The sequence below is a fragment of the Scyliorhinus torazame genome, chromosome 2 (genome assembly GCF_047496885.1).
Source record: "Scyliorhinus torazame isolate Kashiwa2021f chromosome 2, sScyTor2.1, whole genome shotgun sequence".
In the NCBI taxonomy this organism is placed as follows: Eukaryota; Metazoa; Chordata; class Chondrichthyes; order Carcharhiniformes; family Scyliorhinidae; genus Scyliorhinus; species Scyliorhinus torazame.
In genome coordinates this window covers 4,032,206-4,057,626 of record NC_092708.1, presented here as the reverse complement: position 1 = coordinate 4,057,626, position 25,421 = coordinate 4,032,206, and the positions used below count along the sequence as shown (strand labels likewise).

The 25,421-nt window shown below is 51.3% G+C and overlaps 1 protein-coding gene across 1 annotated transcript in view; it reads right to left on the bottom strand.

The window, feature by feature from the left end:
• The window catches only part of atg9a (ATG9 autophagy related 9 homolog A (S. cerevisiae)), a 103,859-nt gene that overhangs the window by 75,465 nt on the left and 2,973 nt on the right, over positions 1-25,421 (bottom strand). The window contains exons 2-3 of the mRNA XM_072468113.1: positions 6,530-6,723; positions 396-439 (exon numbers count right to left, since the gene is read on the bottom strand). Coding sequence (XP_072324214.1) covers positions 396-439; positions 6,530-6,632 — 147 coding nt within the window. The 5' untranslated portion in view covers positions 6,633-6,723. The remainder of the gene's footprint in view (positions 1-395; positions 440-6,529; positions 6,724-25,421) is intronic.

Below are 25,421 nucleotides of genomic sequence, written 5' to 3'. Positions count from 1 at the left end.
GCCTGTTCGGGTCACAGAGGGAGAATTCAGAATGTCCAAATTACCTAACAGCACGTCTTTCGGGACTTGTGGGAGGAAACCGGAGCACCCGGAGGAAACCCACGCAGACATGGGGAGAACGTGCAGACTCTGTACAGACAGTGACTCGAGCCGGGAATCGAGCCAGGATCCTTGGTGCTGTGAAGCAACAGTGCTAATCACTGCACTGCCCTGCCGCCCCTGTCAGTGTAGAAATCATTTGATCGCTGTGTGTGTGAAATCAGCTGCAGAGATATGTTAATTGCCAGCGTCTTGTTCTGATAAAGTCACTGCCATTGAAGGAACTGAACAGGTAACTGGTACAAACCCAACTGGCCTCAGTGTAAGAGGCTGATGGACACAATTCGAAAGGATATTCTGGAGAAGAACAGATCCAGGTTTTCAATGTGGTGCCATGGAGCTGCGCAAAATAAAACAGAAGGATTAGAAATTCTAAGAAACCTTGGTCATTACCAGACAGGAGACTACTGGTTGCACTAGAGGAGTGGGCAAAGTTTGATGAAATACTGTTTAGCAGGGAAGGGACAGACAGTTTGAGTTTCTGAGAGGGGCTTTTGGTCTCTCAGAGGGGTCGGTTCTGAGACCACCTTAGTTCATTGCGAACTGGGTCTGGGGGTAGTTCCAGGGACTTAAGCCATGAATACAGGAGGCAAATACTGCAGCAAATCAGGGGATGCTGCAAAGAGGTAATGATGGGATGGAATGGGCAAAAAGAACAACAGATAGAATTCACTAAATATGAGGTGGGACAGTTCAGCAGAACGTGTAGAAAGCAGACAAATGTGAACGGGGGAAACGGTGACGATGCAGAACGGGATGTTCAGCTTCAATAGACATTAATAGCAATAAGCTTGGGTGGAGAAGGTGATAAAACATCAACAGACAGGCTTTTGCCGAGATATATCGAATAAAAAAGCAGAGCTGCGCTGGTGGATAAAGCCAGAGGTGGTTATTGTACAGTGTCGAGTTCACTGAGAGAGGGTGGGCCGCACAGATGAACTGGGAGGCTGCCAGTGGTGGTGACCACACTGAAGATCTGGAGGCAGCTTTAAACAGCAGGGGGGGGGGGCTTCGCTGCAAGGTTCCAGGGATGGGAAGAGAGGGGGATGAAGGAAATGAAGGATCTGTTTCTGTGAGGGCGATTTGCGAGTCTGGAGGAGCTGGGTGAGAAGTTTGGACTGGCCTGGGGCAAAGCTTTCAGGTGCGGGAGTTTGTGACGAAGGTGGCGCCTGCCTCCTCGTTGTTGGAGGCGGTGCTGTCAGCGGGAGGAGGGGGGGGCAAGGCTGGGGCTGATACAGTCCAGGGTGAGTGGGTTGTTTGATGGGGTAGAGGATGTCTGTCAGCGATGTGGGTGGGCCCCTGTGAACCACGTATTTTGGGTCTGCCCGAAGCTGGAAAGGTTTTGGAAGACGGTGTTCAGCGCCATTTTGGGGGTTCTACACATGGAGGTGGAGCCCGGTTCCAGAGAAGCCACATTCGGGGTGTCAGACTGGCCGGAGTTGCAGGTAGGAGCGGGACAGATGTTTCAGCCTTCGCCTCGCTGATCGCTTGCAGGAGGCTCATGTTGGGGTGGAGATCAGCTTCTCCACCCCGACTCTCGGCATGGCGGGGGGACCTGTTGGGAGTTTCCGACCTTGGAAATAGTGAAATTTGCTCTAATGGGGGCGAGTGATGGCTTCTACAACAGTGGGGGTTTGTTTATTTTGCTTTTTAGTGAGTTGGTCACCGTTGAGTGCTGAGGGAGGAGGGTGGCTGGGGGAGGGTGGTATTTGGTGGGTTAGGGGGTTTGTGGAGTTGAAATTTGTAAAAATATTGAAAAGTTGTGGAATAAAAATACTTTTAAAACACTGGGAGACTGTTTCAGAGGAAATCGGAATGAGACCCAGCCGGCCAGACGCAGCCGGCCAGACGCAGCCGGCCAGACCCAGCCGGCCAGGGCTGTTCACCTCATTCTCCAATCTGTCGTAATGAATGAATCGAATTTGAAAGGGGGCAATTGTCTCCCTATTGGAGAGTAAACCAGCTTGTGTGCAGCCAATATGGTCTTTTAAACTTGACAAGTACTTTTCGCTGATAAACAAACAGGTTTCGGGCCCTGGATGTTGAGGTAGGTGCTGCTAGCGTGGAATGGTGAAATGGGAATGGTGGGTGGGGGGCCTGTTGGAGGTGCTTTAAGAGTGGCCCAGGGTTGCAGTGGGAATGTTCTCGTCAGAAGGGGAGAGGAGAGGGGAGGATGTGTCTTGTGATGGGATAATGCTGCAAGTGGCAGATACGGTGGAGGATGTCTGCTGAACACAGAGGTTGGTGAGATTGAAGGTGAGGACAAGGGAAACTGGATGTAAGAGGAAAGGGGAGCGTTCAGCATGAGTGAGACAGAAACCACAGGAGTGTATTGGGAACTTGGTTCAAAGTAGAAATTTTGAGCATCGGAGGAGGGAGGTGCTTTAGGTGAGGTTTATCGTGAGATTTCGGAATGCTGGGAGTTGGGTAATTAAGAGAGTGAGGGAAGGAATGAAACAAGTGAGTTTGGGTTGTACAAAGGTGAGTTTTAAACCAGCTTTAAACAGTGTTCACTCAGGCTCTGCCCACAGCTGCACCTTGTTAATTAGATCACTGGATTCAGCCAGCGTTCAGAGGCTAGTCAGACAATATAAAACTGAGTCATCTTACTGGGCTGACTTTGACCTGCATTAGAGTGCTAAACTGGGAGTTCAGTGAGGAGGGAGCGAGGTGTTCCTTTCATTTCTTCAAACAGCACGAGGAGAGCCGGGAGTTTACAAAGAGTGCAGATAACGGGGAGCAGATTCGGAGGGCGGAGTTCCAGCCGGTGAGTGTATAAACCTACCTCGGGATTTGGACCCGGTTCAGGGAGCAGATTCGGAGGGTGGAGCGGATTCGGAGGGTGGAGCGGATTCGGAGGGTGGAGCGGATTCGGAGGGTGGAGCGGATTCGGAGGGTGGAGCGGATTCGGAGGGTGGAGCGGATTCGGAGGGTGGAGCGGATTCGGAGGGTGGAGCGGATTCGGAGGGTGGAGCGGATTCGGAGGGTGGAGCGGATTCGGAGGGTGGAGCGGATTCGGAGGGTGGAGCGGATTCGGAGGGTGGAGCGGATTCGGAGGGTGGAGCGGATTCGGAGGGTGGAGCGGATTCGGAGGGTGGAGCGGATTCGGAGGGTGGAGCGGATTCGGAGGGTGGAGCAGATTCGGAGGGTGGAGCAGATTCGGAGGGTGGAGCAGATTCGGAGGGTGGAGCAGATTCGGAGGGTGGAGCAGATTCGGAGGGTGGAGCAGATTCGGAGGGTGGAGCAGATTCGGAGGGTGGAGCAGATTCGGAGGGTGGAGCAGATTCGGAGGGTGGAGCAGATTCGGAGGGTGGAGCAGATTCGGAGGGTGGAGCAGATTCGGAGGGTGGAGCAGATTCGGAGGGTGGAGCAGATTCGGAGGGTGGAGCAGATTCGGAGGGTGGAGCAGATTCGGAGGGTGGAGCAGATTCGGAGGGTGGAGCAGATTCGGAGGGTGGAGCAGATTCGGAGGGTGGAGCAGATTCGGAGGGTGGAGCAGATTCGGAGGGTGGAGCAGATTCGGAGGGTGGAGCAGATTCGGAGGGTGGAGCAGATTCGGAGGGTGGAGCAGATTCGGAGGGTGGAGCAGATTCGGAGGGTGGAGCAGATTCGGAGGGTGGAGCAGATTCGGAGGGTGGAGCAGATTCGGAGGGTGGAGCAGATTCGGAGGGTGGAGCAGATTCGGAGGGTGGAGCAGATTCGGAGGGTGGAGCAGATTCGGAGGGTGGAGCAGATTCGGAGGGTGGAGCAGATTCGGAGGGTGGAGCAGATTCGGAGGGTGGAGCAGATTCGGAGGGTGGAGCAGATTCGGAGGGTGGAGCAGATTCGGAGGGTGGAGCAGATTCGGAGGGTGGAGCAGATTCGGAGGGTGGAGCAGATTCGGAGGGTGGAGCAGATTCGGAGGGTGGAGCAGATTCGGAGGGTGGAGCAGATTCGGAGGGTGGAGCAGATTCGGAGGGTGGAGCAGATTCGGAGGGTGGAGCAGATTCGGAGGGTGGAGCAGATTCGGAGGGTGGAGCAGATTCGGAGGGTGGAGCAGATTCGGAGGGTGGAGCAGATTCGGAGGGTGGAGCAGATTCGGAGGGTGGAGCAGATTCGGAGGGTGGAGCAGATTCGGAGGGTGGAGCAGATTCGGAGGGTGGAGCAGATTCGGAGGGTGGAGCAGATTCGGAGGGTGGAGCAGATTCGGAGGGTGGAGCAGATTCGGAGGGTGGAGCAGATTCGGAGGGTGGAGCAGATTCGGAGGGTGGAGCAGATTCGGAGGGTGGAGCAGATTCGGAGGGTGGAGCAGATTCGGAGGGTGGAGCAGATTCGGAGGGTGGAGCAGATTCGGAGGGTGGAGCAGATTCGGAGGGTGGAGTTCCAGCTGGTTAGTGTATAACCCTACCTCGGGGATTTAGGCCCAGTTCAGTGAGCAGATCTAGTGGCCGGGATTACAGCCGGTGAGTGTCTCAGCATACCTCGGGGATTCGGGCGCAATTCAGGGAGCAGATCTAGTGGGCGGGGTTACAGCCGGTGAATGTATAACCCTACCTCGGGGATCAGTCCCAGTTCAGGGAGCAGATCTAGTGGGCGGGGTTGCAGCCGGTGAATGTATAACCCTACCTCGGGGATCAGTCCCAGTTCAGGGAGCAGATCTAGTGGGCGGGGTTACAGCCGGTGAATGTATAACCCTACCTCGGGGATCAGTCCCAGTTCAGGGAGCAGATCTAGTGGGCGGGGTTACAGTCAGTGAGTAAACAGTAACTGACCTCAGGAGACAAACACTGAAAAAGTGACATCACAGGAAAGCTGTGACTTGATTGGCTGGTAGGAAATCTGTACTCGATTTGAAAATAAAACATTATTAATCTAATTAAACCTAACTAATTAATTACTTAATCATGAGTAGAGGGGTATCTTAACCAGAGGCAGGAGATTACGGTATTTAGCATTTTATGTTTACAGTAGAAATCTAGTGCTAGGAAGCATTTAATTTAATAAGTATGTATTTATTTAGTTCCAGAAATGGCAGTTAGAGGGGTAAAATGCTTCACTTGTGAGATGTGGGAGATCCATGAAGCTTCCAGCATTCGGGACAACTACATCTGCAGGAAGTGTACCCAATGGCAGCTCCTCACAGACCTCATGGTTCGGTTGGAGCAGCAGTTGGATGCACTAGGAGCATGCAGGTGGTGGAAAGTGTCATAGATAGGAGTTATAGAGATGTGGTCACACCCAAGGTGCAAGCAGACAGATGGGTGACCGTTATAAAGGACAGTCAGTGCAGGAATCCCCTGTGGCTGTCCCCCTCTCTAACAGGTATACCGTTTTGGATACTGTTGAGGGGGATAGCCTATCAGGGGTAAGCAACAGCAGCCAGAACAGTGGCACCACAACTGGATCTGCTGCTCAGCAGGGGAGGGCAAAGTGCAGGAGAGCGATAGTTATAGGGGACTCTACAGTAAGGGGCACAGATGGGCGCTTCTGTGGATGGGAAAGAGACTCCAGGATGGGATGTTGCCTCCCTGGTGTCAGGTCCAGCATGTATCTGAACAGGCAGAAAGCATTCTGAAAGGGGAGGGTGGAGAGCCAGAGGTCGGAGTACACATAGGTACTAACGACATAGGCAGGAAGGGTGATGAGGTCCTGCAAGGGGGGGGGGGGGGGTGGGGGGGGGGGGGGTCAGGGAGTTGGGTCGAAAGTTTATAAAAGAAGGACCTCGAGGGTTGTAATCTCAGGATTACTCCTTCTGCCACGTGCTAGAAATAGGATAGTGCAGCTCAACACGTGGCTAAGCTGGTGGTGTAGAAGGAAGGATCTCTTCCGGGAAGGACGGGTTGCATCTAAACTGGCAGGGAGGTTGCTAGAGTCACTCTAGAGCATGTAAACTAGTATGGCAGGGGGGTGGGAACCAGAGCAATAGGTCAGAACGTGAATTAACTGAAGGGGAACTAGAGATTCGGGCCAGTCAGACTCTGAGGAAGAGCAGGCAGGGTGGGGTTGCCGATCAAAGAGAGTCTGGTGGACTGAAGGGCATATGTTTCAATGTGAGGAGTGTAACAGGTAAGGCAGAGGAACTTGGAGCTTGGATTAGTACTTGGAACTATAATGTTGTTTCCATGGAGATTGGATTTGTTTATTGTCACGTGTACCGAGGTACAGTGAAAAGTATTTTTCTGCGAGCAGCTCAACAGATCATTTAGTACATGAAAATAAAGTAAAAAATACATAATAGGGCAACACAACATATACAATGTAACTACATAAACACCGGCATCGGGTGAAGCATACAGGGTGTAGTGTTAATGAGGTCTGTCGATAAGAGGGCCGTTTCGGAGTCTGGTGACGGCGGGGAAGAAGCTGTTTTTGAGTCTGTTCGTGTGTGTTCCCAGACTTTTGTATCTCCTGCCCGATGGAAGAAGTTGGAAGCAGAGATCATTCAACTTACATTTGCCACCATCAGCCACATGAACCAGCAAATCTTCCTCCCCGGGTGGGGAATCGGTGTAGGAGGACTGTAGCCGCTGGTATTCGGTGGTGAACACTGCCATCTCACCTTGCCATCCCTCACTCGGTGCCAGGCACGCTCCTCCTCATTCAATCAGACAGGGGGATACCCAAAACACTCAGCAAGGCTTGGACCTGCCAAGAGAACAAAAGGACAAATAACTTCCAGCAGCCACAGATTGCATCCCAGCACCCATACATTTCCACAAATCTCAAGCTGCATTGACTAACGGAGCTACAATTTCGATACCAGAAACTGAACTGGGCCAGTCCAATAAATACAAGGCTACAAGAGCAGGTCGGGGAGCACCCGCCGGGGTGGCACGGTAGCACAGTGGTTAGCACTGCTCCCTCAACTCCAGGGTCCCAGGTTCGATTCCTGGCTTCTGTCACTGTCTGTGTGGAGTCAGCACGTTCTCCCCATGTCTGCGTGGGTTTCATCCGGGTGCTCCGGTTTCCTCCCACAGTCCAAAGATGTGCAGGTTAGGTGGATTGGTCATGCTAAATTGCCCGTTCGTGTCCAAAAGATTAGGTGGGGTTAATGGTGTAGCCATCCGGGATGGCCACGTCCCGATTACAAAATGGACACCCGCAAAGACTGCAGGGAAAATTGGACAATGCTAAGAAACAAGCAGGTGCAAGCTCTGTCTGTTGATTAGAACCTTAAACTCTCAGACAGGACAGAAACTACCAAACAATCTACATACTAATGAGCCATCTCCGGGGACAAAAGGGAAACATTTAGATACACAATGTTAGGACAGACTCCCCGGCGCCAGAAGAAGCTAAGACAAAGCTGACCGACAGTCACCAGGACACGCCCAGTGATCAGGGAACCACCCCTCTATTGGAGGAAAATCGATACAGATGATTGGGAAAGACCCAATTAGTTGAGGCCAAGTTCAAGGCCCGCCCAAAAGTGCGCGAAGCCCTTTGCAGTATAAGAGGTATCACCCAAGGGAGAATCTTTCTCCTTTGGCTCTCAGCGAAGAGAGAGACCAGCCTAGCAGCTGCATCAGACCAAGTAAGTTCCAAGTTAACGCACGCTACGAGATAGACGCTCCTAGTCACTACCCTGTAAACAGCTCAAGCCAGCAGCCTCAGAACCGAGCAACGGCCATTGTTCCTCTGACTGAGTGGGCGCCGAAACTAAATATAGGCCTTAGTAATAGTGGAAGTTCAGTTTCCAGAGTTTATGCAGGAGTAGATTTGACTATGTGTAAATAAATGAGCATTGCTTTTGAACTTACGAACTGGTGTATCGAGTCATTGATCAGTATTCGGTTCTGAAACTTGTGGCGGTGTCGAAAGATACCTGGCGACTCTTGAGCAAACGTGATTGAATAGAGCCAAATTAAGAACCAACCAAAAGTTAGCAACAATGGGTTACAGGGATAGGGTGGAGAGTGTGGGCTTGCGTAGGGTGCTCTTTGCAAAGGGCCGGTGTAGACTTGATGGGCCGAATGACCTCCTTCTTCACTGTAAATTCTATGACATAGACACCGGCATCAGGTGAAGCATACAGGAGTGTAGTATTAATCAGGTTAGTCCATAAGAGGGTCGTTTTATGTGTGTGTGTGTGTGTGTGTGTGCGCACATATATAATAATCTTTATTGTCACAAGTAGGCTTACATTAACACTGCAATGAAGTTACTGTGAAAATCCCCTAGTCGCCACATTCCGGCGCCTGTTCAAGTACACTGAGGGAGAATTCAGAATGTCCAAATTACCTAACAGCAAATATTTCTGGACTTGTGGGAGGAAACCGGAGCACCCGGAGGAAACCCACGCACACACGGTGGGAACGTGCAGACTCCACACAGACAGTGACCCAAGCCGAGGATCGAACCTAGGACCCTGGAGCTCTGAAGCAACAGTGCGACCCACTGTTACCATGCTGACCTGAGCGTCTGAAGGAGAGAGCCCGCAAGTGGACCCAGTGCTGCGGGGTGCCAGTGCGTGGATGGACAGTTGACCCAGTGCTGCAGGGTGCCAGTGCGTGGATAGACAGTGGACCCAGTGCTGCGGGGTGCCAGTGCGTGGATGGACAGTGGACCCAGTGCTGCAGGGTGCCAGTGCGTGGATGGACAGTGGACCCAGTGCTGCTGCGGGGTGCCAGTGTGTGGATGGACAGTGGACCCAGTGCTGCTGCGGGGTGCCAGTGCGTGGATGGACAGTGGACCCAGTGCTGCTGGGTGCCAGTGCGTGGATGGACAGTGGACCCAGTGCTGCAGGGTGCCAGTGCGTGGATGGACAGTGGACCCAGTGATGCTGCTGGGTGCCATGTGCGTGGATGGGCAGTGGATCCAGTGCTGCTGCTGGGTGCCAGTGCGTGGATGGACAGTGGATCCAGTGCTGCGGGGTGCCAGTGCGTGGATGGACAGTGGACAAGGGGCTGCTGCTGGGTGCCAGTGTGTGGATGGACAGTGGACCCAGTGCTGCTGCTGGGTGCCAGTGCGTGGGTGGACAGTGGACCCAGTGCTGCTGCTGGGTGCCAGTGCGTGGATGGACAGTGGACCCAGTGCTGCTTGGTGCCAGTGCGTGGATGGACAGTGGATCCAGTGCTGCAGGGTGCCAGTGCGTGGATGGACAGTGGATCCAGTGCTGCGGGGTGCCAGTGCGTGGATGGACAGTGGACAAGGGGCTGCTGCTGGGTGCCAGTGCGTGGATGGACAGTGGACCCAGTGCTGCTGGGTGCCAGTGCGTGGATGGACAGTGGACCCAGTGCTGCAGGGTGCCAGTGCGTGGATGGACAGTGGACCCAGTGATGCTGCTGGGTGCCAGTGCGTGGATGGGCAGTGGATCCAGTGCTGCTGCTGGGTGCCAGTGCGTGGATGGACAGTGGATCCAGTGCTGCGGGGTGCCAGTGCGTGGATGGACAGTGGACAAGGGGCTGCTGCTGGGTGCCAGTGTGTGGATGGACAGTGGACCCAGTGCTGCTGCTGGGTGCCAGTGCGTGGATGGACAGTGGACCCAGTGCTGCTGCTGGGTGCCAGTGCGTGGATGGACAGTGGATCCAGTGCTGCTTGGTGCCAGTGCGTGGATGGACAGTGGATCCAGTGCTGCAGGGTGCCAGTGCGTGGATGGACAGTGGATCCAGTGCTGCGGGGTGCCAGTGCGTGGATGGACAGTGGACAAGGGGCTGCTGCTGGGTGCCAGTGCGTGGATGGACAGTGGACCCAGTGCTGCTTGGTGCCAGTGCGTGGATGGACAGTGGACCCAGTGCTGCAGGGTGCCAGTGCGTGGATGGACAGTGGACCCAGTGCTGCAGGGTGCCAGTGCGTGGATGGACAGTGGACCCAGTGCTGCTGCGGGGTGCCAGTGTGTGGATGGACAGTGGACCCAGTGCTGCTGCGGGGTGCCAGTGCGTGGATGGACAGTGGACCCAGTGCTGCAGGGTGCCAGTGCGTGGATGGACAGTGGACCCAGTGATGCTGCTGGGTGCCATGTGCGTGGATGGGCAGTGGATCCAGTGCTGCTGCTGGGTGCCAGTGCGTGGATGGACAGTGGATCCAGTGCTGCGGGGTGCCAGTGCGTGGATGGACAGTGGACAAGGGGCTGCTGCTGGGTGCCAGTGTGTGGATGGACAGTGGACCCAGTGCTGCTGCTGGGTGCCAGTGCGTGGATGGACAGTGGACCCAGTGCTGCTGCTGGGTGCCAGTGCGTGGATGGACAGTGGACCCAGTGCTGCTTGGTGCCAGTGCGTGGATGGACAGTGGATCCAGTGCTGCGGGGTGCCAGTGCGTGGATGGACAGTGGACCCAGTGCTGCTGCTGGGTGCCAGTGCGTGGATGGACAGTGGATCCAGTGATGCTGGGTGCCAGTGCGTGGATGGACAGTGGATCCAGTGCTGCTGCTGGGTGCCAGTGCGTGGATGGACAGTGGACCCAGTGCTGCTGCTGGGTGCCAGTGCGTGGATGGTCAGTGGACCCAGTGCTGCTGGGTGCCAGTGCGTGGATGGACAGTGGATCCAGTGCTGCTGGGTGCCAGTGCGTGGATGGACAGTGGATCCAGTGCTGCTGGGTGCCAGTGCGTGGATGGGCAGTGGATCCAGTGCTGCTGGGTGCCAGTGCGTGGATGGACAGTGGATCCAGTGCTGCTGGGTGCCAGTGCGTGGAAGGAAATCAGATGGGTTTTTATGACAATCTATAAAGGTTTCATGGTTATCATTAGACTTTTAACTCCAGATTTCCTTTTACTGAATTCAAATTTCACTATCTGACCTGGTGGGATTCGAACACCAGAGCATATCCCTGGGTCTCTGGATTATTAGTCCAGTGACAATACCACTGCCTCCCCTATAACCTTTTATCCCAGGGTAGGCAGGAATGTGGTGTTAAGTCACAATCAGCCATAATGTTATTGAATGGTGAAGCAGGGCCAAGGGGTTGAGTGACCCATTCCTGCTCCTAATACGTATGTTCATTTGGAAAAAATAGAGTAAACTAGCCCGTAACATAACAGATTGAAGAGCATTTCTAAGTATATGAAAAGGAAGGGGGTAGCTAAAGTTAATGTTGGTCCGTTAGAATCAGAGTCAGGAGAAATTATTATAAGGAATGAGGAAAAGACAGACGCTTAACGAATATTTTGTGTCTGTCTTCATAGCAGAAGCCACAAATTACATACCAGAAACAGACAATAAACTAGGGGCTAAAGATAGTGAGGAAATTAGTGGCAACAGAGGGGTATTGGAGAAACTTGTGAAAAGAGAGAGCTGGATATATATTTGAAACTGACTAATTTAGAGGGCTACGGAGATGGGGCTGGAGAACGGGACTGGATGGGTTGCTCTTTTGCGAGCTGGTGCAGACACGATGCACTGAATGGCCTCCTTTTGTGCTGTAAATAACAAACCAACAATAACTAAAATGTGCCAAATCCCCAGGACCTGATGCCCCACATCCTGGGGTTCTGAAGGACATAGCCGCAGATATAATAGATGCCCCGACTCTGATTTAATTTGGATTCTGGAACAGTCCCATCAGATTAGAAGTTGGCAAATGTTACTCTGCTTTTCAAGAAAGGAGGGAGAGTGAAAACTGTGAACTACAGGCCATTAGTTGTTTGGAAAATGCTGGAATCTATTAATGAAGTGTTAACAATGGTTTTAGAAAAGTAGTGCATGATTAGAACAAGTCAACATGATTTAACTGAAGGGAACGCAAATTAACAAATGTAATGAGGTTGTTTGGGAATGTAATGAGGTTGTTTGGGAACGTAATGAGGTTGTTTGGGAACGTAATGAGGTTGTTTGGGAACGTAATGAGGTTGTTTGGGAACGTAATGAGGTTGTTTGGGAATGTAATGAGGTTGTTTGGGAACGTAATGAGGAGAGTAGACAAAAGGGAACCAGTGAGTGGATCTGGATTTGTAAAAGGCACTCAGTAAGGTGCCACATGAGGTTAATGGGCAAGATTCATGTGCAGTTAGAGGTAATATATAAGCATGAAGAGGATTAATAACAGACAAGGAGCAAAAAATGGGCATAAATGGGAAATTTTTATGTTGGCAGGTAGTGAATAATGGGGCACCACAAGTCAGTGCTGGGCCCTCAGCAATTTTACATCCATATTAATAACTGATTAAAGAGGCAAAGAGTGAAGTATGTAATTTTGCCGATGATACAAAGCTCGGTGGAAGGGACAGCGACGCTGCAAAGAGATACAGACAGGTTAAGTGATTGGGTAACAAGATGGCAGATAGATCTGATTTTGATTTGATTTATTATTGTCACATGTATCAGTATACAGTGAAAAGTATTGTTTCTTGCACGCTGTACAGACAACGCATACCGTACATAGGGAAGGAAGGAGAGACTACAGAATGTAATGATACAGTCATAGCAAGGTGTAGAGAAAAGATCAACTTAATACAAGGTAGATCCATTCAAGTCTGATGGCAACAGGGAAGAAGCTGTTCTTGAGTTGGTTAGTACGTGACCTCAAACATTTGGATATTTTTCCTGACGGAAGAAGGTGAAAGAGAGTATGTCCGGGGTGCGGGGGGTCCTTAATTATGCTGGCTGCCTTTCCGAGGCAGCGGGAATTGTAGACAGAGTCAATGGATGGGAGGCTGGTTTGCGTGATGGACTGGGCTACATTCAGAACCTTTTGTACTTTCCTGCGGTCTTGGGCAAAATAGGAACCATGCCAAGCTGTGATACAACCAGAAAGAATGCTTTCTATGGTGCATCTGTAAAAGTTAGTGAGAGTTGTAGCTAACATGCCAAATTGCCTTAGTCTTTTGAGAAAGTAGAGTCGTTGGTGGGATTTCATAACTATAGTGTCGGCATGAGGGGACCAGGACAGGCTGTTGGTGATCTGGACACCCAAAACCTTGCAAGCTCTCGAAACTTACTTTGTTCCCATTGATGTAGACAGGGGCATGTCCTCCACTACGCTTTCTGAAGTTGATGACAATCTCCTTCGTTTTGTTGACATTCAGGGAGAGATTATTGTCGTCGCACCAGTTCACCAGATTCTCTATCTCATTCCTGTACTCCGTCTCGTCATTGTTTGAGATCCGACCCACTACGGTGATGTAATCAGCAAATTTGAAAATAGGGTTGGAGGGGAATTTGGCCACACAGTCGTGTATAAGGAGTATGGTAAGAGGGCTGAGGACACAGCCTTGTGGGGCACCGGTATTGAGGATGATTGTGGAGGAGGTACTATTGCTATCCTTACTGATTGTGGTCTGTGGGTTAGGAAGTTCGGGATCCAGGCACAGAGGGAGGAGCCGAGGCCAAGGCCACCGAGTTTGGAGATGAGTTTCATAGGAATGATGGTGTTGAAGGCTGAGCTGTCGTCGATAAATAGGAGTCTGACATAGGTGTCTTTGTTATCTAGGTGTTCCAGGGTAGAGTGCAGGGCCATGGAGATGGTGTCTCCTGTGGACCTGTTGCAGCGGTAGGCGAACTGTAGTGGATCAAGGCAATCCGGGAGGCTGGAGTTGATTCGTGCCATGACTAACTTTTCGAAGCACTTCATGATGATGGATGTCACGGCCACTGGACGATAGTCATGAAGGCCACGCTGCTTGGCTTTTCTTTGGTACAGGGATGATGGTTGTGCTTTTGAAGCAGATCGGGCACTCAGATCGTTGTAAAGAGGGGTTGAAGATGTCTGCGAATACCCCCACCAGCTGATCCGCATAAGACCCGAGTGCTCGTCCAGGTACCCCATCCGGGCCAGTGGCTTTCCGTCGGTTGGAACGTGGGGAAATGGGACAGTCAGCATGGCTTTGTGAAGGGTAGGTCATGCCTCACAAACCTTATCGAGTTCTTTGAGAAGGTGACTAAACAGGTAGACGAGGGTAGAACAGTTGATGTGGTGTATATGGATTTCAGTAAAGCGTTTGATAAGGTTCCCCACGGTTGGCTATTGCAGAAAATACAGAGGCTGGGGATTGAGGGTGATTTAGAGATGTGGATCAGAAATTGGCTAGCTGAAAGAAGACAGAGGGTGGTGGTTGATGGGAAATGTTCAGAATGGAGTTCAGTTACAAGTGGAGTACCACAAGGATCTGTTCTGGGGCCGTTGCTGTTTGTCATTTTTATCAATGACCTAGAGGAAGGCGCAGAAGGGTGGGTGAGTAAATTTGCAGACGACACTAAAGTCGGTGGTGTTGTCGACAGTGTGGAAGGATGTAGCAGGTTACAGAGGGACATAGATAAGCTGCAGAGCTGGGCTGAGAGGTGGCAAATGGAGTTTAATGTAGAGAAGTGTGAGGTGATTCACTTTGGAAGGAATAACAGGAATGTGGAATATTTGGCTAATGGTAAAGTTCTTGGAAGTGTGGATGAGCAGAGGGATCTAGGTGTCCATGTACATAGATCCCTGAAAGTTGCCACCCAGGTTGATAGGGTTGTGAAGAAGGCATATGGAGTGTTGGCCTTTATTGGTAGAGGGATTGAGTTCCGGAGTCATGAGGTCATGTTGCAGCTGTACAAAACTCTGGTACGGCCGCATTTGGAGTATTGCGTACAGTTCTGGTCACCGCATTATAGGAAGGACGTGGAGGCTTTGGAGCGGGTGCAGAGGAGATTTAGCAGGATGTTGCCTGGTATGGAGGGAAAATCTTATGAGGAAAGGCTGATGGACTTGAGGTTGTTTTCGTTGGAGAGAAGAAGGTTAAGAGGAGACTTAATAGAGGCATACAATATGATCAGGGGGTTTGATAGGGTGGACAGTGAGAGCCTTCTCCCGCGGATGGAAATGGCTGGCACGAGGGGACATAGCTTTAAACTGAGGGGTAATAGATATAGCCATGATGTGGAGATGCCGGCGTTGGACTGGGGTGAGCACAGTACGAAGTCTTACAACACCAGGTTAAAGTCCAACAGGTTTGTTTCGATGTCACGAGCTTTCGGAGCGCTGCTCCTTCTTCAGGTGAGGAAGGAGCAGCGCTCCGAAAGCTAGTGACATCGAAACAAACCTGTTGGACTTTAACCTGGTGTTGTAAGACTTCGTAATAGATATAGGACAGAGGTCAGAGGTAGGTTCTTTACGCAAAGAGTGGTGAGGCCGTGGAATGCCCTACCTGCAACAGTAGTGAACTCGCCAACATTGAGGGCATTTAAAAGTTTATTGGATAGGCATATGGATGATAATGGCATAGTGTAGGTTAGATGGCTTTTGTTTTGGTGCAACATCGTGGGCCGAAGGGCCTGTACTGCGCTGTATCGTTCTATGTTCAATGTTCTGTGTAAAGTTATACATTTCTGGTGAAAGGAAAGATCTGAATATTTCTTCCAAGATGAAAAACTTGTAAGTGTTGATGTTCAAAGGGATTTGGATGTACGAGCAACGCAAAAGGTCAGCATGAAGCTACAGCAAGCAGGAAGGTATCTGGCATGTTGGCCTGTATTGCGAGGGGATTGAAGGACAGGAATAAAGAAGTGTGGCTAGAATTGTACAAGGTTTTGGCGAGACCACATTGAGTGTCCGCAGTTCTGGTCTCCGCATTGATGAAATTATACACTTGCTTTGGGGGAAGTACAGCGAAGCTTGGCCAGGTTGGCCCGAATGAGGAGCCCCTCCTATAAATTGGGGTTATTTTCGAAGGAGTTTGTAAGAACAATAGATGATCTGGCAGACACATACACAATTCTAAAAGTGGACACAGAGATTCTTTTGGCTAGCCGGGGAATCTAAAACACGGGGGGGGGGGGGGAGAAACAGTCTCCGGGTAAGGGGCCAAGCATCTATGGATTTATCGTATGTGTTTTTTCATGTACGGAAGATCTGTCTGGACTGTACGCAGAACAATACTTTTCACTGAACCTCGATACACGTGACAATAAATCAAATCAAAATACAGGACTGTGATGAGGAGATATTTCGTCACTCAGCGGGTTGTGAATCTGGAATTCCCCACCACAGAGGTTGTGGGTCCTGCAGCATTGATTATTTTAAAGGCTGGGATAGACAAATTGCTAGTCTCGGTGAATGACGGTATAGACAAGAGGCTGGAAAATGGAATGGAAGCCTTGTAACAGTCCTGATGCCGTTAACTGGCAGAGCAGGCTTGAAGGACACGTGGCCGAACCCTTATTAGGATCCCAGACCAGAACTCCACATTGGCTTGGATACTGGACAGTAAGACTGAGAAAAGGATATCTCGCTCCAGAAGAGATTTCATGCAAAGTAAGGATAAGGTAAATTAAAACAAACCACTAACATTGTATTAAAATATCTTTAACATAAGAACATAAGAACTAGGAGCAGGAGTCGGCCATCTGGCCCCTCGAGCCTGCTCCACCATTCAATGAGATCATGGCTGATCTTTTGTGGACTCAGCTCCAACCTTTTGTGTGGCACCTTGTCAAAGGCTTTCTGGAAATCCAGATATACCACATCCATTGGCTCCCCGTTATCTACCGCAATGTTAATGTCCTCAAAAAATTCCACTAAATTCGTTAGGCACGACCTGCCCTTTATGAACCCATGCTGCGTCTGCCCAATGGGACAATTTCCATCCAGATGCCTCGCTATTTCTTCCTTGATGATAGATTCCAGCATCTTCCCTACTACCGAAGTTAAGCTCACTGGCCTATAATTACCCGCTTTCTGCCTACCTCCTTTTTGAAACAGTGGTGTCACGTTTGCTAATTTCCAATCCGCCGGGACCACCCCAGAATCTAGTGAATTTTGGTAAATTATCACTAGTGCATTTGCAATTTCCCTAGCCATCTCTATTAGCACTCTGGATGCATTCCATCAGGGCCAGGAGACTTGTCTACCTTTAGCCCCATTAACTTGTCCATCACTACCTCCTTAGTGATAACAATCCTCTCAAGGTCCTCACCTGTCATAGCCTCATTTCCATCAGTCACTGGCATGTTATTTGTGTCTTCCACTGTGAAGACCGACCCAAAAAACCTGTTCAGTTCCTCAGCCATTTCCTCATCTCCCATTATTAAATCTCCCTTCTCATCCTCTAAAGGACCAAAATTTACCTTAGCCACTCTTTTTTGTTTTATATATTTGTAGAAACCTTTGCTATCTGTTTTTATATTCTGAGCAAGTTTACTCTCATAATCTATCTTACTCTTCTTTATAGCTTTTTTAGTAGCTTTCTGTTCCCCGCTGAAGATTTCCCAGTCCTCTAGTCTCCCACTGATCTTTGCTACTTTGTATGTTTTTTCCTTCAATTTGATATTCTCCCTTATTTCCTTAGATATCCACGGTCGATTTTCCCTCTTTTCACCATCCTTCCTTTTTGTTGGTATAAACCTTTGGTGAGCACTGTGAAAAATCACTTGGAAGGTTCTCCACTGTTCCTCAACTGTTTCACCATAAAGTCTTTGCTCCCAGTCTACCTCAGCTAGTTCTTCTCTCATCCCATTGTAATCTCCTTTGTTTAAGCACAAAACACTAGTGCTTGATTTTACCTTCTCACCCTCCATCTGTATTTTAAATTCCACTATATTGTGATCGCTCCTTCTGAGAGGATCCCTAACTATGAGATCCTGAATCAATCCTGTCTCATTGCACAGGACCAGATCTAGGACCGCTTGTTCCCTCGTAGGTTCCATTACATACTATTCTAGGAAACTATCCCGGATACATTCTATAAACTCCTCCTCAAGGCTGCCTTGACCGACCTGGTTAAACCAATCAACATGTAGATTAAAATCCCCCATGATAACTGCTGTATCATTCCTACATGCATCCGTTATTTTTACATGCATCCTACATGCATCCTACATCCTACATGCATCCGTCATTCCTACATGCATCCTGGGGCAGCATGGTGGTTAGCACAATTGCTTCACAGCTCCAGGGTCCCAGGTTCGATTCCGGCTTGGGTCACTGTCTGTGCGGAGTCTGCACATCCTCCCCGTGTGTGCGTGGGTTTCCTCCAGGTGCTCCGGTTTCCTCCCACAGTCCAAAGATGTGCAGGTTAGGTGGATTGCCCTTAGTGTCCAAAATTGCACTTAGTGTTGGGTGGGGTTACTGGGTTATGGGGATAGGGTGGAGGTGTTGACCTTGGGTAGGGTGCTCTTTCCAAGAGCCGGTGCAGACTCGATGGGCCGAATGGCCTCCTTCTGCACTGTAAATTCTATGATTTCTTTGTTTATTGCCTGACCCACCATAATGTTACTATTTGGTGGCCTATAGATTACTCCTATCAGTGACTTTTTCGCCTTACTATTCCTGATTTCCACCCAAATGGATTCAACCTAATCCTCCATAGCATCAATATCATCCCTTACTATTGCCCGGATGTCATCCTTAAATAACAGAGCTACACCACCTCCCTGACCATCAACTCTGTCCTTCCGAATAGTTTGATACCCTCGGATATTTAACATAGAACATAGAACAATACAGCGCAGTACAGGCCCTTCGGCCCACGATGTTGCACCGAAACAAAAGCCATCTAACCTACACTATGCCATTATCATCCATATGTTTATCCAATAAACTTTTAAATGCCCTCAATGTTGGCGAGTTCACTACTGTAGCAGGTAGGGCATTCCACGGCCTCACTACTCTTTGCGTAAAGAACCTACCTCTGACCTCTGTCCTATATCTATTACCCCTCAGTTTAAAGTTATGTCCTCTCGTGCCAGCCATTTCCATCCGCGGGAGAAGGCTCTCACTGACAACCCTATCCAACCCCCTGATCATTTTGTATGCCTCTATTAAGTCTCCTCTTAACCTTCTTCTCTCCAATGAAAACAACCTCAAGTCCATCAGCCTTTCCTCATAAGATTTTACCTCCATACCAGGCAACATACTGGTAAATCTCCTCTGCACCCGCTCCAAAGCCTCCACGTCCTTCCTATAATGCGGTGACCAGGACTGTACGCAATACTCCAAATGCGGCCGTACCAGAGTTCTGTACAGCTGCAACATGACCTCCCGACTCCGGAACTCAATCCCTCTACCAATAAAGGCCAACACTCCATAGGCCTTCTTCACAACCCTATCAACCTGGGTGGCAACTTTCAGGGATCTATGTACATGGACACCTAGATCCCTCTGCTCAGCCACACTTTCAAGAACTTTACCATGAGCCAAATATTCCGCATTCCTGTTATTCCTTCCAAAGTGAATCACCTCACACTTCTCTACATTAAACTCCATTTGCCACCTCTCAGCCCAGCTCTGCAGCTTATCTATATCCCTCTGTAACCTGCTACATCCTTCCACACTATCGACAACACCACCGACTTTAGTATCGTCTGCAAATTTACTCACCCACCCTTCTGCGCCTTCCTCTAGGTCATTGATAAAAATGACAAACAGCAACAGCCCCAGAACAGATCCTTGTGGTACTCCACTTGTGACTGTACTCCATTCTGAACATTTCCCATCAACCACCACCCTCTGTCTTCTTTCAGCTAGCCAATTTCTGATCCACATCTCTAAATCACCCTCAATCCCCAGCCTCCGTATTTTTTGCAATAGCCAACCGTGGGGAACCTTAGCAAACGCTTTGCTGAAATCCATATACACCACATCAACTGCTCTACCCTCGTCCACCTGTTCAGTCACCTTCTCAAAGAACTCAATAAGGTTTGTGAGGCATGACCTACCCTTCACAAAGCCATGCTGACTATCCCTGATCATATTATTCCTATCTAGATGATTATAAATCTTGTCTCTTATAATCCCCTCCAAGACTTTACCCACTACAGACGTGAGGCTCACCGGTCTATAGTTGCCGGAGTTGTCTCTGCTCCCCTTTTTGAACAAAGGGACCACATTTGCTGTCCTCCAGTCCTCTGGCATTATTCCTGTAGCCAATGATGACATAAAAATCAAAGCCAAAGGTCCAACAATCTCTTCCCTGGCCTCCCAGAGAATCCTAGGATAAATCCCATCAGGTCCCGGGAACTTATCTATTTTCAGCCTGTCCAGAATTGCCAACACCTCTTCCCTGCGTACCTCAATGCCATCTATTCTATTAGCCTGGGGCTCAGCATTCTCCTCCACAACATTATCTTTTTCCTGAGTGAATACTGACGAAAAATATTCATTTAGTATCTCGCCTATCTCTTCAGACTCCACACACAATTTCCCATCCCTGTCCTTGACTGGTCCTACTCTTTCCCTAGTCATTCGCTTATTCCTGACATACCTATAGAAAGCTTTTGGGTTTTCCTTGATCCTTCCTGCCAAATACTTCTCATGTCCCCTCCTTGCTCGTCTTAGCTCTCTCTTTAGATCCTTCCTCGCTACCTTGTAACTATCCATCGCCCCAACCGAAACTTCACACTTCATCTTCACATAGGCCTCCTTCTTCCTCTTAACAAGAGATTCCACTTCCTTGGTAAACCACGGTTCCCTCGCTCGACGCCTTCCTCCCTGTCTGACCAGTACATACTTATCAAGAACAGGCAGTAGCTGATCCTTGAACAAGCCCCACTTATCCAGTGTGCCCAACACTTGCAGCCTACTTCTCCACCTTATCCCCCCCAAGTCACGTCTAATGGCATCATAATTGCCCTTCCCCCAGCTATAACTCTTGCCCTGCGGTGTATACTTATCCCTTTCCATCATTAACGTAAACGTCACCGAATTGTGGTCACTGTCCCCAAAGTGCTCTCCTACCTCCAAATCCAACACCTGGCCTGGTTCATTACCCAAAACCAAATCCAACGTGGCCTCGCCTCTTGTTGGCCTGTCAACATATTGTTTCAGGAAACCCTCCTGCGCACACTGTACAAAAAACGACCCATCTATTGTACTCGAACTATATCTTTTCCAGTCAATATTTGGAAAGTTAAAGTCTCCCATAATAACTACCCTGTTACTTTCGCTCATATCCAGAATCATCTTCGCCATCCTTTCCTCTACATCCCTAGAACTATTAGGAGGCCTATAAAAAACTCCCAACAGGGTGACCTCTCCTTTCCTGTTACTAAGTTCAGCCCATACTACCTCGGAAGAAGAGTCCCCATCTAGCATCCTCTCCGCCACCGTAATACTGCTCTTGACTAGCAGCGCCACACCTCCCCCTCTTTTGCCTCCTTCTCTGAGCTTACTAAAACACCTAAACCCCGGAACCTGCAACATCCATTCCTGTCCCTGCTCAATCCATGTCTCTGAAATGGCCACAACATCGAAGTCCCAGGTACCAACCCATGCTGCCAGTTCCCCTACCTTGTTTCGTATACTCCTGGCATTGAAGTAGACACACTTCAAACCACCTACCTGAACACTGGCCCCCTCCTGCGACGTCAAATCTGTGCTCCTGACCTCTATACTCTCTTTCTCCCTTACCCTAAAACTACAATCCAGGTTCCCATGCCCCTGCTGCATTAGTTTAAACCGCCCCCCAAAGAGCACGAACAAATTTCCCCCCCCCAGGATATTTGTGCACCTCAGTACTGACCCTCTGACAGTGCGGCACTCCCTCAGGACTGACCCTCTGACAGAGCGGCACTCACTCAGTACTGACCCTCTGACAGTGCAGCATTCCCTCAGTACTGACCCTCTGACAGTGCGGCATTCCCTCAGTACTGACCCTCTGACAGTGCGACACTCGCTCAGTACTGACTCTCTGACAGTGCAGCATTCCCTCAGTACTGACCCTCTGACAGTGCGGCACTCCCTCAGTACTGACCCTCTGACAGTGCAGCACTCCCTCAGTACTGACCCACTGACAGTGCGGCACTCCCTCAGTACTGACCCTCTGACAGTGCGGCACTCCCTCAGTACTGACCCACTGACAGTGCGGCACTCCCTCAGTACTGACCCTCTGACAGTGCGGCACTCCCTCAGTACTGACCCTCTGACAGTGCGGCACTCCCTCAGTACTGACCCTCTGACAGTGCGGCACTCCCTCAGTACTGACCCTCTGACAGTGCAGCACTCCCTCAGTACTGACCCTCTGACAGTGCAGCACTCCCTCAGTACTGACCCTCTGACAGTGCAGCACTACCTCAGTACTGACCCTCTGACAGTGCGGCACTCCCTCAGTACTGACCCTCTGACAGTGCAGCACTCCCTCAGTACTGATCCTCTGACAGTGCGGCACTCCCTCAGTACTGACCCTCTGACAGTGCAGCACTCCCTCAGTACTTACCCTCTGACAGTGCGGCACTCCCTCAGTACTGACCCTCTGACAGTGCGGCACTCCCTCAGTACTGACCCTCTGACAGTGCGGCACTCCCTCAGTACTGACCCTCTGACAGTGCGGCACTCCCTCAGTACTGACCCTCTGACAGTGCGGCACTCCCTCAGTACTGACCCTCTGACAGTGCGGCACTCCCTCAGTACTGACCCTCTGACAGTGCTGCACTCCCTCAGTACTGACCCTCTGACAGTGCAGCACTCCCTCAGTACTGACCCTCTGACAGTGCAGCACTACCTCAGTACTGACCCTCTGACAGTGCGGCACTCCCTCAGTACTGACCCTCTGACAGTGCGGCACTCCCTCAGTACTGATCCTCTGACAGTGCGGCACTCCCTCAGTACTGACCCTCTGACAGTGCGGCACTCCCTCAGTACTGACCCACTGACAGTGCGGCACTCCCTCAGTACTGACCCTCTGACAGTGCAGCACTCCCTCAGTACTGACCCTCTGACAGTGCAGCACTCCCTCAGTACTTACCCTCTGACAGTGCGACACTCCCTCAGTACTGACCCTCTGACAGTGCAGCACTCCCTCAGTACTGACCCTCTGACAGTGCGGCATTCCCTCAGTACTGACCCTCTGACAGTGCGGCACTCGCTCAGTACTGACTCTCTGACAGTGCAGCATTCCCTCAGTACTGACCCTCTGACAGTGCGGCACTCCCTCAGTACTGACCCTCTGACAGTGCAGCACTCCCTCAGTACTGACCCACTGACAGTGCGGCACTCCCTCAGTACTGACCCTCTGACAGTGCGGCACTCCCTCAGTACTGACCCACTGAAAGTGCGGCACTCCCTCAGTACTGACCCTCTGACAGTGCGGCACTCCCTCAGTACTGACCCTCTGACAGTGCGGCACTCCCTCAGTACTGACCCTCTGACAGTGCGGCACTCCCTCAGTACTGACCCTCTGACAGTGCAGCACTCCCTCAGTACTGACCCTCTGACAGTGCAGCACTCCCTCAGTACTGACCCTCTGACAGTGCAGCACTACCTCAGTACTGACCCTCTGACAGTGCGGCACTCCCTCAGTACTGACCCTCTGACAGTGCGGCACTCCCTCAGTACTGACCCTCTGACAGTGCGGCACTCCTTCAGTACTGACCCTCTGACAGTGCGGCACTCCCTCAGTACTGACCCTCTGACAATGCGGCACTCCCTCAGTACTGACCCTCTGACAGTGCGGCACTCCCTCAGTACTGACCCTCTGACAGTGCGGCACTCCCTCAGTACTGACCCTCTGACAGTGCGGCTCTCCCTCAGTACTGACCCTCTGACAGTGCGGCTCTCCCTCAGTACTGACTCTCTGACAGTGCGGCTCACCCTCAGTACTGACCCTCTGACAGTGCGGCTCTCCCTCAGTACTGACCGTCTGACAGTGCGGCACTCCCTCAGTACTGACCCTCTGACAGTGCAGCACTCCCTCAGTACTGACACTCTGACAGTGCGGCACTCCCTCAGTACTGACCGTCTGACGGTGCAGCACTCCCTCAGTACTGACCCTCTGACAGTGCGGCACTCCCTCAGTACTGACCCTCTGACAGTGCAGCACTCCCTCAGTACTGACCCTCTGACAGTGCAGCACTCCCTCAGTACTGACACTCTGACAGTGCGGCACTCCCTCAGTACTGACCGTCTGACGGTGCAGCACTCCCTCAGTACTGACCCTCTGACAGTGCAACACTCCCTCAGTACTGACCGTCTGACAGTGCGGCACTCCCTCAGTACTGACCCTCTGACAGAGCAGCACTCCCTCAGTACTGACCCTCTGACAGTGCAGCATTCCCTCAGTACTGACCGTCTGACAGTGCGGCACTCCCTCAGTACTGACCCTCTGACAGTGCAGCACTCCCTCAGTACTGACACTCTGACAGTGCGGCACTCCCTCAGTACTGACCGTCTGACAGTGCAGCACTCCCTCAGTACTGACTCTCTGACAGTGCGGCACTCCCTCAGTACTGACCGTCTGACAGTGCAGCACTCCCTCAGTACTGACCCTCTGACAGTGCGGCACTCCCTCAGTACTGACCCTCTGACAGTGCAGCACTCCCTCAGTACTGACTCTCTGACAGTGCGGCACTCCCTCAGTACTGACCCTCTGACAGTGCGGCACTCCCTCAGTACTGACGCTCTGACAGTGCAGCACTCCCTCAGTACTGACCCTCTGACAGTGCAGCACTCCCTCAGTACTGACCCTCTGACAGTGCAGCACTCCCTCAGTACTGACGCTCTGACAGTGCAGCGCGCCCTCAGTACTGACCCTCTGACAGTGCAGCACTCCCTCAGTACTGACGCTCTGACAGTGCAGCACTCCCTCAGTACTGACCCTCTGACAGTGCAGCACTCCCTCAGTACTGACCCTCTGACAGTGCAGCACTCCCTCAGTACTGACCCTCTGACAGTGCAGCCCTCCCTCAGTACTGACCCTCTGACAGCGCAGCACTCCCTCAGTACTGACCCTCTGACAGTGCAGCACTCCCTCAGTACTGACCCTCTGACAGTGCAGCACTCCCTCAGTACTGATCCTCTGACAGTGCGGCACTCCCTCAGTACTGACCCTCTGACAGTGCGGCACTCCCTCAGTACTGACCCTCTGACAGTGCAGCACTCCCTCAATACTGACCCTCTGACAGTGCGGCACTCCCTCAGTACTGACCCTCTGACAGTGCGGCACTCCCTCAGTACTGACGCTCTGACAGTGCAGCACTCCCTCAGTACTGACCCTCTGACAGTGCAGCACTCCCTCAGTACTGACCCTCTGACAGTGCAGCACTCCCTCAGTACTGACCCTCTGACAGTGCAGCACTCCCTCAGTACTGACACTCTGACAGTGCGGCACTCCCTCAGTACTGACCGTCTGACGGTGCAGCACTCCCTCAGTACTGACCCTCTGACAGTGCAGCACTCCCTCAGTACTGATCCTCTGACAGTGCGGCACTCCCTCAGTACTGACCCTCTGACAGTGCGGCTCTCCCTCAGTACTGACCGTCTGACAGTGCGGCACTCCCTCAGTACTGACCCTCTGACAGTGCAGCACTCCCTCAGTACTGACACTCTGACAGTGCGGCACTCCCTCAGTACTGACCGTCTGACGGTGCAGCACTCCCTCAGTACTGACCCTCTGACAGTGCGGCACTCCCTCAGTACTGACCCTCTGACAGTGCAGCACTCCCTCAGTACTGACCCTCTGACAGTGCAGCACTCCCTCAGTACTGACACTCTGACAGTGCGGCACT